The 12,862-nt window shown below is 37.1% G+C and overlaps 1 protein-coding gene across 4 annotated transcripts in view; it reads left to right on the forward strand.

Annotated features, from left to right (window-relative positions):
* cdc14b (cell division cycle 14B) overlaps window positions 1-6,541 on the forward strand; it is an 84,807-nt gene extending 78,266 nt beyond the window's left edge. For 3 of the 4 annotated variants that reach the window (XM_028805330.2, XM_028805327.2, XM_028805329.2), the window contains 2 exons: window positions 233-298; window positions 5,703-6,541. In XM_028805330.2, the coding sequence (XP_028661163.1) occupies window positions 233-298; window positions 5,703-5,742 (106 nt within the window). In that variant the 3' untranslated portion in view covers window positions 5,743-6,541. The remainder of the gene's footprint in view (window positions 1-232; window positions 299-5,702) is intronic. The other variant, XM_028805328.2, reaches the window with a different exon arrangement.
* The last annotated feature ends 6,321 nt before the right edge of the window (window positions 6,542-12,862 follow it).

Consider the following 12,862-nt stretch of genomic DNA (forward strand, 5'->3'; position numbering starts at 1 on the left):
GTGGATTTTTCGCAAAATTTTACAATACATTAGCAACTGGGATGCACTTTAAATCAGTTATAAAGGAAGTATGATTCATCTTTACTTGTGCTCATTTCTTTTATCTAATTGAAGACAAAAATCACTAAAGAAACTGCTTGTTCTGCCATTGCTATACTAAACACTTTTATTGCATCTATTAAAACACTTTTCTCTGTCTGACCAAGCATTTTCTCTTTCTGCCCTCTAACAGCCTGCTTCTTCGGAGAGGGAGAAAGACCCGGCATACTTTGCATCATATGCGCTTAATCAGATTATGGTACTTAATATTTCTGCTGATTAATTCTTGCTAATGTTTTGTGTTACCTTTTGTGTGCTGTTCTCCTTTGTTTTGCATGCAATTCTGATTTTTTACTTTATATGATCTTTAAGCTCTACAAAGCTCATATTCCTTGGGGAAAATAGGAGCATCACATTTGCCTGGCAGTCTTAACCAATTTGTGTTGATAGTGATAGATCATTGTATTTGCCATGCACAATGAATAACTTTGTAAATGTATAATATAAGCAGACTGGTAAGTATAAAGTGAACAAATTTCTTTATAGCAGTGGTTCCCAAATTTGGTCCTGTTGTAGCCAATGGCTGGCTGGATTTATTACAACTAGCTTTTGCAAATCACTGAGTCACTCTTTCATTAATTTGATTTAATTATCTGCACTTTTTATTATTTTTTTGCACTTTTACATTTAGAAAATAGGTAAAAGTTTATATTTTTGCCATACTAGGGGGCTCCGCCCCGTGCTCACTTCGCTCGCCTACACCCGTGTTTGGTTTACCAGATAAATAATTTAAAGAGATTGTTATTTTCATGGGAATTGTTACATATGCATTATTTTCACTTTAAAAACTTTTGTAAAAACAATACTTGTCCTTTATTTCTGGCCCCGTGAGTGGTTACATCTCTCTCACAAGACGTATAACCCTGCTCGCGTTGTGAAGGGGGGGGGGGCAGCTGAACGCACGCTAAGGATATGCCGTCGGATCCTCTGCTGTCTTTCTGCTGCTGGCGAGCTGCCTGTTCTGCTTGTCGTTGTTTTAAGAGCTGGGAGCACATGATGCGTGTCTGCCAAATGCAATCCAACAACTGCTAGGTTAGATGTCTGTGGACTTGTTTTAAATGATGGCTCACTGCCTTGTCTCGCGTGACGTTGTAAAAACAATAATTGTCCTTTATTTCCGGCCCCGGGTGAGGTTAAATCTCTTTCTTGCAGGACGTATAACGCTGCTCGTGTTGTGAATTACAAAGAGTGCAGGGAACATTTTTCAAAAATTACAACATGAATATTAACTGTATCAAATCAATCCCACAACTTTTATTAAAGACAAGATTGGAATAGACTCTGCCCCAATCTATTATAATAATAATTATTATTATTATTATAAGACCCCCACCTTAATGGTGACTGGAGACAAAATTCAGCTAACAAGTGGTTGGCCTTGTGTTAGTATTAGCAGCAAGGAAGGTGCCGAGCTAAATAATGAGTACCAAGTTTATACACTATGGACGATTTGGGCACAGACGGTCCTAAACATCAACTACAGCACGCACATGGACGAAGCTCCATGCGGTGAGTTGTCATTGTTGTCTCTCAGCTTTGCTGTGTGTATACTCATCCCATACCCGCCTTGGTCTTTATACTGCTTACACTTGACATATGTGTTTTGTTTCTTGATGATACTCTATTGTGGTGTTGTGAGTGTCACTATTATATATAACATTTAATTAATGAAAATGATATATTTTTATATTATGCCTACAGCACACCCTTCGGTTTTTAAAACATTTAATATGTTTATTTTCTGGTTGTATATGTTTGCTCTATTTTGGTTAACTATAGTTGTCTGCTGGGTTTTGGTAGAGCTGAGTTTTGATTTCTTCATCAGGGTATTAGCAAATTTGGGCCAGAACTAGTTAAATTCTAGTTAATGCTTGGTTCTGGACTTTGTTTCGAACCCACCATTTTAGACTCGTTTGCAGTTTTCGGGCTTGACTACAGCTCTAGTGCAGACACAGGTGTAAATGACGATGAATCCTAAAGGGGAGCAGCGATGCTGAGAAATAAACTTGTTTAATTAAACTAGGAAGTCCAGTTAAAAGCAGAGGTGGGCTGGGATGAAAAGGTGGAGCCACTGTGACCCACAGGACTGAAGAGCCACCAGTTTCGACCTTTTCTTATTAATTAGCGTATACAGTAAATGAACAGGACACTGAAACAGCTGTAGCAGTCAGTGTCATTTTCCCCTTTGTCATCACTTGGATACCATTAACACCACAGAAAAAGGTGAATTTAAAACAAAATGGCAAAAGAAAGTTCGGAGTATCTCTCTATTATAAAAAAAAAAAATCCTATGGAAGGAAATGACTAGGAGACGATACGTGATATTCACATTAATATCACGGAGGACAAATAAAAGACTCGTGAGATGAGAGAATGGCCACGGAGCGTCTCGCGGAGATATGAACATGAGATTCTTGCAAGACATGCCCTACTTACAAGCAATATCAGAGCACAGCCAGCAAAAAAATCAGTAGTGTAAAGGCATGCAACACACACAGATCCAGGGGTCTCGGTGCATATAAAGCATATAAAGGACAATACATTATAAATGAAACATTGACGACTAAACAATCGCATTAGCGCAAACAAAAGGAAATTAATCATCAGGACCAGGTGTAATTGAAAAAAATAGCAGGACAAAGCAGGGTCAGAAATAAAAGGCAAAGTCTGTCTTTTCGCCTTCGCATCATTCAATGCACAAAATGTAGATTTACACAATAATGGACCATACGCTATGAGAATCTGTGGTCCCGCAACAGTTAAAACAACGACAAATTTAATTTCAAAGAAAACACAATTCGGTCAGGTGTATATTTATGATCACGGAGAAGCGATCACAATGCGAGCAGCAGAGACCCAGTTGAGTGCGTTCCCTGGTCTCTTTGTAATTATCAGTAATTAACACTAAATTGCAACCGGTATGTGTGCTTGTGTTTGACCTGTCCAAGGATTTGATGAAGAAATTTTCTGAAAACCAATATCTCACTTGACAAAGCACATTTCATGTGGTATCATTGAAAGCTAAACAGGTCTTTTAAATATGGCTAACGATTAATTTTTTCCAAGAAATTGTTGATTGTCATCTTCACCTGAGTTTAAAGCATACAAGGATGAGGCAGAAACACTTGTGAATCCTTCCATCTTTGTTGTGATCACACAAAGAAAAACAGAACTTTAGGTGTTACAATATAATTATTAAAATAACTGAAGTAGCAATCGGCACAAAATGGATGATTCTGTAATTATACGCTATTCTGTGGGGAAGCACAGTAACAAGACAGGCATATTTTAGGTGACTAGTAAAACATTATTAGCTATATACTGTATATGCTGCCAATCTTTATTATATTCTGTAAGTGCCTTGAGCATGGGAAAGGTGCTATATAAATAAAATGTATTATTAACATTGTTTGTATTTTATAATCAAGTAAAGCAGAAATGTTCCTTAAATCATCCTCAAGTAAAGTACTAAAGCAGATTTAAAAAAAAAAAAAAAACACTGCACCTAGCTAACGGCTGCCATGAAATTATTGCAAAGAGAATGGCAAACAAATAGAATTATTAGGATATTCCCAAATGTGATTCTAACCAATTAACAATAAAAGTAACTGCAGTGAAAGTGCACAGCAAGCGTTCTGTACTAATGGAAACGTGACATAGATGTGACTTGTGTGCAGAGGCATAAAAAAAAATTGCGTGTGTACTGAGATAGACGAAAAGGTCATCAGAACCACTTCCAGTTTCACAGTATTTCTCATATCATATCTTTGTTTCTCATCATAACTAATTGATAATGTCGATACACAATTATTTATCTCAATTTATAATCAAACTTTATATTAAAATGGTATTTTTGCACTCTGGGAGGTTGAAAACGGTGGAATTTTGTCGTGGTTACATATGCGTTACCTAGATTACGTGCAAAGTAAAAAGAGTTCTATTCGCCCAGAAACCTAGAAAAAGTGTTAGCAATTTAGTTTTATATAATATTTGTTGCAATAAATTGCTATAGGCAAAACTGCATTTAGCTACATTTAATTATGAAAATGATGCCAGAAATTTAAAAAAAAAAAAAAATCATAAAATTAAATGTCTTACCAGGAACACGACCGGAACGTAGCAGCTTATTGTTCCCATTACATCTTTATATTTACATGGCATGTTTGATGTTTACACATTGTTATTGTTAAACTGATGATGTATAAATTAAAATCAATAGTTATTAAATATGCATTACTGTATATTGAATACAGTTTAATATCGTGTACACATTTATATTTCCATGATACCAAAAATTCGGGTGGTTGTTAAAATAGTACTTCTAGTTGAGTAATTTTTCTCAAATTTAATATCTGTTTGCTTTTTACAATTATAAATATATATTCAGAATTTGAATCCTCTATAATTAAAACCATAGTTAACTGAATACTTTTGCGAATTTTCAAGTAAAAGTATCACTTCTGGTTGCCAGACGTGGCCCAAAAGTTGATAGGATTACTTTTTTTTGATATAAAGCAGGTGCACAAAATTTCATTGACTAGGTCAAAACGTCTTCGAGTTTCTGTGTTGAAACACAGACCGACATAATTTCAAAAATGATTTTTTCAGAGTGAGGAAGTTCTAAAATGTCAACATTCGTCAAAATCTCAAGGTCGAATTTTTTCACAATTCCTATACTTTCTCTATACTCTCATATCTCTATATGAGAGTACAAAAAAGAAAAGGGGCAGCTGGACGCGATCGAGACCAAAACAAAATTATAATTCAGGACACCAACTGCCAAGGCAGAGTATGAATGCCCCCAAGTCCAATGCAAGACCATTTTAAAAATAAATAGTCTCAAGACTGGACTTGAGTACTATAGCTCTGGGCTGTGCAGCTTAATTACAAGCAAGATAGCAAACTCACAACAGAAAAAGTGGATTAGAAAGAATGCACTAGAAAGTTTTTAAAGTTATAGGGGAAGGTATAAATTCCTGAAGTTCTTGTAAATGTAAACATAATACTAATGTTCTTTTTTTTAAAGACAAAATGACCAGCTAATTAAGCAATTGGTGCAACAATAAGTGATTCACTGATTTGTAAAAATGGTTGGAATAAGGATCTGCAGCCATATTAGGTGCAGCAGGAATGAAGTGCTTTATAGCCTTATGACACATGCAGTAGGTTGAGAGAAGTTCTGAATTACAAGTAACAGAGGCTTTAGTACAGATGTGTATACCATTTAAAATGTTTCTCACCTTTTCAATATAGTACCTTCAGAATTATAAAAAAGCTGATATTAACTCTAGAGAATGCTAGTGACTTATGAACTTGATTGTGTTTTTAACCACACTTATTCAAAATAAAACTGATTTATAATTGCAAATTATAAAAATAGAGGTATTTTTAAAATGTGTGTGGATGAGTTAGTCATCCACACATGTTATGTTTAAAAACAGTCTTGCTGCTTCAGATTAATTTTCATCAAACAAATGCAACTTCATTTTAAAAAAAATGATAAATCTTGAGAATAATGCATTGTTTCATGTGATTATTTTTTTCAGTTGTACATTACCAAGTAAACCTTTTTCTTCATCTTCCTTCCACATTTTTCAATGTAGTCCCTCCATACCTAAAGCCAGGGCTCCACTGCTCCGTTGAAGCTGGAAAGAAGACTTGGAGTCTATGATTAAAATGCACTTTTTCAGCGACAAGTTGGCTGTATTGAAATGGAATAAGACAATTTCAGTGTCTGTTTATATGACACAAAACAAAGACTGGACTGGGTTTAATTCTTCTACCTAAGATAACAACAGTATTAAGACTGCACGGGCTGCAGTAGGGGACCAAATGTGAAGGCAATCATTTACTGTATTTATATTTTTAATGGAGATTGCATCATTTCTGAAATGCCTGGACAATTGTTGACCCGAGTGTGCATAGGATAAGGGGATTTGCATATTGTTATGCAGCTAATAGCTTTAAATTACATTTTGCTTTATGTAGGAGGCTAAAATGTGAAAAATGCAGTGAAGCTATTTATATGTTAAAAAAAAAAAAAAAGTACCCCTGGATGTGACATCAGCGCTATGTACTGAAACAACTGTTACAGTGTACAATTGTTGCAGAGACTGATAAAGAAATGAGTTAAACTGTTCATTTACACTAATCCTGGATAATTATGTAATTCTTGTAATTTTATATATTTGGTACTTTTTCATATTTTTTTAAAGAGATGTAATTTTTTGGCATTGTGATTTTTACACTTGAAATACTAGACCATTGTATTATGTACATAAAATTTATATATTCTCTGGAATATGTGCATGTATTATATATAAATATACCAAAAATGGTTTTCATTTGTTTTCTAACCCATATAATGCCTTGTTTATACTTTAGTTACACAGTTATTGAATTATTGGTATAGGCTGTAAATACCAATAAAATTCTAAACTCATGTTTTTTTTGTGAAACAGGCCAAACATTCTCTTTAACGAAGTTTAACCTAAAAGTCATTGTGCAAGAGTGTACATTTTACCCGTTTTTTAAATCATTTTTCTATCTAAAATAATTACATTGGTTTCTGTGAAACTGTATCTGATGGATTTAGGATTTTAAGTTAAGATAATGACACAACGTCTAATACTTCATCTATGTACTGTTAAAGATAATAGCTAAGCGTTTTAATTCAGTTCTTGTAACATGTTAGTCTCCATACATTGTTGTCTGGTCCACATCTGAAGGGGTGGTTCTGGTGGTCTATGAAATATAACTAAGGGTACTGTGTTGTTAATGAATATTAATGTTGGTAGTTTAAGCAGCGTGGACAATTGTGAAAATTTTGACCAAATTCTGTAGATTGGGGTCCTCAAGTTTTTTCGGTTTGTTACAGGCGTTTGTTCCAGCCCAGTTTCTTAATTAGAGGCCAATTATTGATTTTGAAGCAATTGCTGCCTGCTGTGCTTCATTTTGATTACATGCTTCTTGAGATTCTCGATTGATGTCAGAAAAAGTGTTTCATTATATGAACCTTTTAATTGCATAGTTGAGACTAACTTTATAATGAATATACATGCCCAGAATTCTATTTGGACAGGTGGATGTTGAGGCCAGTGCCACTACTTAGTTCACAACATTAAGGCATTTAGAAATCATATCCCACATTTACTTCAAAGTTTGTAAGAGACCACTCACCCTGGAATGTCAAAGGTATGGAAAATTCCCAAAAATGGGTCATCAAAAATAAAAACAATGGCCCAAAAGGACACTAGGGTGCTTGTTAAGATTCGGAATCCATATTTACTTTTTTTCATTCTTACTCCGTTGTTAAGGTGCCTGCCAATTAACAATGAGAAGCAAATGACAAAATAAACCAGCACGATCACCTCATAACTTGATCCTATTCACACCTGTCTGTGCATATCATGACATATCTGTTTGAATAAAAAAGTTGGAAAGAAATGGAGGAGAACAAAAATGATTACAGTATCTAAGCCAAAAAAAAAATACCACGGTGTGTGGGATAGAAAAGAGAACATACATGCATTAAAATAAATTTCAGTACATTATTTGCACCCTGTAACCACTTTGCTATGACAACATAAATACCATTGTCTGAACTCTGTAGTAGGGGAACGCAAACCTCGATAACCCAGAAATGTTTTAGGACAACATGATTTGGATTGTTGGGTCAAGCTTTGTGCTTTGGTGGTCTAGAAAATGTATAGTTTTCAGAAAATAGCAGTGTGGTACTCCACACTGGCCGTCACATATTAAGGAAGGGTGACAGCTATTGAAAAGATCAAGAAATTCCCCACAATTGAATTCAGTGGTATAAACGGTATGAATATGTTTGAGAGAACAAAAGATCTTGTGCAATACTGGGAGACCCGAACCACTGGGCTCTTATGTCTGTCAAAGGACAGGTATGTTTATTTTTAAATTTCTGAGTCTGTAAGAAAAAGAAAATAAATTGTACATTTTTTGCAGTTTGTTAAAAAAAAAAAAATCATTGTATCGTGGTTGTTAGTCTTCTACCAGCACTCCTTTGTCGGTTGGCAGTTTAGTGGATTCTAGTGGGTGGTGACGCCCCATCTTGGGCCACTCTCCTTGGATATATTTCTTGTTTTTACTCCATTAATCCAATGTCACCATTGAGATCTGCATACTGCCCAGCTATTCAAATGGCCTTTGACAGTTACGGTGTTGCTTCCAGAGTTTTTATTAGAATTCTTTGTGCTACAAAAACTACAAAGCTTTAGTTTATTTTGTCATTAAAGTAGACCGTTGTAAATGTTATCTTAAAACCAAACTCGTTGTTAATCACTATATGCTTCTGGGTCTTCCACCTGTGCTGACAGCATTGGCAGGTAGCAATTGCCACACAGGACCCATTAAATGTATAATATTCCAGCTCTCTGCACATTTAGAATCCTTACATTTATACTTGATACCACTTTCATGATGAAATGCATTAAAGTATGTATAGTACATTTTACAGATAAATCGTTAACTTCATTTAAATAATGAATACTGTTAATAATTATACTACTCCACCACCGTGCTGCCCCACATGTAACACTTGTAGCCTCACAGGGAATCACGTCCCTGCTGTTCCCTACCTGGAGTTTGTATGTTTTCCTCGTCATTTTCCGCAGTGTGCTCTGGTTTCCTTCCAAGGATGTGCAGGTTTAGGGACTGGGTGCTGCTAAAGTGATGCTAGTGTATTTGTGTATTTGTATTCTTGTGATGAGCGGATGCCCCTTCCAGGGATTGTTTCTGCCTTGTGCCTGGTGCTGGCTGGAATGGGTGCAGTTGATGGATGAAATCATTAAACATCCATCCTTTTCAGAGAGATTGTGGCAAGGTGTGCTGGGAATTTAATGGATGTTTCACAGCAAAGCCAAACGTTTTCTGACCATGAGCTGCCTTCTGGTGGAATCTTCCAAATTTACATGAGCACACAGATATAAACAGTACACTGCTTGCATAGCAGATGTATACATCGTATTACGTAAAGTATAAACCCAGCCTTGATCAAAAGCTGTAATCCTGCAAGACAAGGAAACTGTGGCCCAAATTAACCAAGAGCAAAATGTTGTACATACCTTTGATGACATTGCACTTTGGCCGCGCTGAAGCCATCTTCCCATCAGTGTTACTGCACTCCTGTTACCCCAAGGGAATTGTAGTTCCAATGTCAGGGCAGTTTTTTGGGTTGTCGTCCTCCCATTCTAACCTCTCTTCCTTAACACATATTTTTAACTTGGACTAATAGCAATGTACATACAAAATTTAATTAAAAGTGGTTCATCCGTTTTACACAATTGGCAAACAAACGGACAAACTTACTATTTATGGAGGGCACAATAATCGGAATACAATCTAGTAAAAGAACGTACCTTTTCATCAACCCCCTGCACGATGAAACATCTATATTTCCACAGGCCTTGATTAACAGAGGAGCCACCTCCCCAGTGCGATAAAACAGTTGAGTCTCTGTGCACTGAAATCAACCCCAATAGAGTCCAGCTGCAGGCCAGACAGTCTAAGGCCTTGGGACTGATTCAGTGTCCTGAGACATTCTGAGGCCCATAAGATGACACCCCAGTCAGTGGCATCTCTGACTCCACCCACTTTCCAGAAGCCACTCCCCTGTTTTGCCAGTTTACTGATGCCTTTAGTACATGCCGGTCATGTCCACTTGAATTCCTTTTAGTTCCTGCTCTGAAACCTGTGGACTCAGTAGATTGGAGAGGCCTGTGTATTCAGCATTTATGAAAATTAACTATCGGCCTCTTAGTTCTGCATCTGAAGCAAAACTCTGAAGTGTGCTATATAAATAAAAAGTATTATTAAAACCACAGAATAGCTGTTATTGGTTTTATAGTTTTGAGAAGTAAACTTTTTTGTGTGAAAAAATAAAATGAATCAACTTTCTAGGTAAAACAACACATTGCATTAAAAGTGTCAGCTGAATCCAGTTAATAAATTATTCAATTGTACAGTTATACAAGAGGTAAAAATAAAGATTGTTGTGTTTCTCACATGAATACATAACCCCATAGTATCTGAAGCGCTTGGATCTGTTGGAGGCCTAAAACTGTCCTGACTGCAGCTGGATATTTCTCCCCATCCCTGCACCTCCTCTTGATGAAACAATCTGGTGTCTGTGGGAACAAACAAATTGGGAATTCCCACACCACATTTAACAGCCAGGTGTCTGAGCACTGTAGTGATAAAAGTATGATCAACTTTCTCTTAAGGGGCTCCATTTATTAAGTTACCCAGGGTCCTGAGTGGAGTTGCTCACCTCTCATTTATAAAGTTGGTGTACACACAAAAAAGTGCTTTAAAATGTGTGTACGCAACTTCCCATGCAAACATCTGGATTTGTAAAGAAAACATGATGGTTGAATGTGTGTATATTTACGGTAACTAACCTATACATACAGAACATTTCAGAGAACAGCCAAACCAGCAAAATGATGACCCACCCATCTAATAATTCAGATGACTGGGTCATTATATTTGTTGGTGTGACAAATACAGTATTATACCTCAAAAAATGATTATGATGTAGACTGTACTTTAGTTCCCCTTGTGTCTTTTTATCATCAGTTTTTATCTGCTACCGGTTGTGACTTCTTGGGGGAACTAGCAAACAGGTCATCATATCTCAGTCAATCTTTGCTCCATCATGCCCTGCTATGTTGGAAGCCATTAACCAACTGGTGTAGCATTACATTCTATTTTTGTGGATGTATATATGGAAAAAAAAATTTTGGCCAATACCAAAAGTCAATGTTCAGTACCATCTTTTTCTCAAAATAATTTTAGCAATTTACTGCACTTTTTTTTTTAAAAAAAAATAGTGATGCTGCTTTTGTTAACCATAAGCTGTTACATTCTCAATTCACAAGTCATCCATGATGTTACTGGCAAACTGTCTCAGTGACCAGGTCAGACCACAATTCATTTATTTTGAGGTAAAGTAGCTTTGACAGATGTGATGGTGCTGTACGTGGTGGCTTGTTGGTAAGGTAACTGACTGAACCACCAGTATTCCATATGGCCTCAATTATTCATTTTATCAGCAGTCACTTCATTACGGTACTAATGCCATGCATGATCTTGTACTTTCAGTTGTGGAGCAGAGTCTGCTACTCTTGTATGGAGATGGCAGGGTCCCAGGCATGTCAGGAGAGAGTTGCTCAACCAGCCAATGAAGTTTTGCAGCATCATGATTGCATTATGTATGATGTGGATTAGCATTCAGAATATAGGGCAGCATTGGAGACCCACTCATGTACACATTCAAAGTGTGTTGAGCTAAATGGCATAGAAAACAGAGTACACATGGCAGGTTTTATAAATGCCTTTTGACACTTAAGATTGTGTGGATATGAGCATGAAAGTATTTGGAGGTGCCTGGAGCAGCAGATCCAAGGCCTGTTAAGTTGGATTGGAGCAAGTCTGATCAGCACAGGCTCCACCACACATCTCACAGATGCCCAATTAGACAGATTTGGGGAATTTAGAAGGGCAGGTCAACACATTGGTCTTCTCATTGTGTTAGTCAAACCATTTAATTTTGTGCAGGGTGGTAGGGCACATTATGCTGGAAGATTCCACTTCCATTAAGGAGTATAACTCATTACGGGGCAATACCTGGTTAGCAATGATGTTTAAGGAGGTGGCCTAGACCCAAGGCTGGAAGCAGAAGCCCTAAAAGCACCATATGTTCCTTTCACTGGTTTCTCCTCTTCCCATTGTGCATCCTATCCTGGTGCCATCTCTTTCCTAGGCAAATGATACCATGTATCCAGCTATCCACATGATGCAACAGAAAATGGAATCAATGGGAAGTTGTCTAGTTCAATGAATCCCAAGATCCAGTTCAGACATGCCCATTGTAGACACTTCAGTGGTGGGAGTATGGACTGGCATTCCACTATGCAGTCCCAGATGCACCAGGTTATCATACATTAATGAGGGTTACTGGAATAAAATTTCTCACCACAGTAAGCCTTTGTTGGTTTGTATCAAACAGCAACAGCAGTTCAGTTTGCTTCCTTGGCCCACTGTCAGTACATACACTCCTCTCAGAATTGCTCTGACCCACAATTTGGCCTCTATCAAAGTCACTTGGATCTCAACACTTCTCCCACATCTTCTGCATCTACTATGACTACCCAATATTTAAACATCCATGAGGATTGGTGTCATTCACTTCACGTAGACCTGGCAACAATGTTTTGGCTCAGCGTAGTTGGTAATGAACTCCAATTTAGTCGATTGATTGGCCTGGAATGGACACAGGGAGCTGAACTGGATGAGCCCTTCCCCTAATGTGGGAATAGTCTGGCAGCTAAAGGTGTGCATGTTTCCTCCCTTTCCAGTTGAATCCAGATGTGTATATAGAGGACTAACATACCCACATACATGGAACTCCAAGTTCAAGGGCAACAGTAATCCTAAGAACAGTGGGCAAGTATCTGCAGGCTAATCAAGTGCAAGAGCTACTGCACCATCTAATTCAGCTTTTTGAGGTGGATACAAATCAAAACCTGGTACAACAGACCAAATTCCCAGTGCAATAAGAGTATATGTTTGAACAACTAGAGGATTAAGCTTTCCAATTCTGTCACCCGCTAGCCAATGGCAGTAATCCAGCATTCTAAGAAAGCATTAAAGTACACAATAAGATGTGGTCACTCCAAAACCCAAATTGAACACCATTGTGTAAAAAACACTCAATCTGTTCCAAGTGCATTTA

Source organism: Erpetoichthys calabaricus, chromosome 7, assembly GCF_900747795.2.
Source record: "Erpetoichthys calabaricus chromosome 7, fErpCal1.3, whole genome shotgun sequence".
Classification (NCBI taxonomy): domain Eukaryota; kingdom Metazoa; phylum Chordata; class Cladistia; order Polypteriformes; family Polypteridae; genus Erpetoichthys; species Erpetoichthys calabaricus.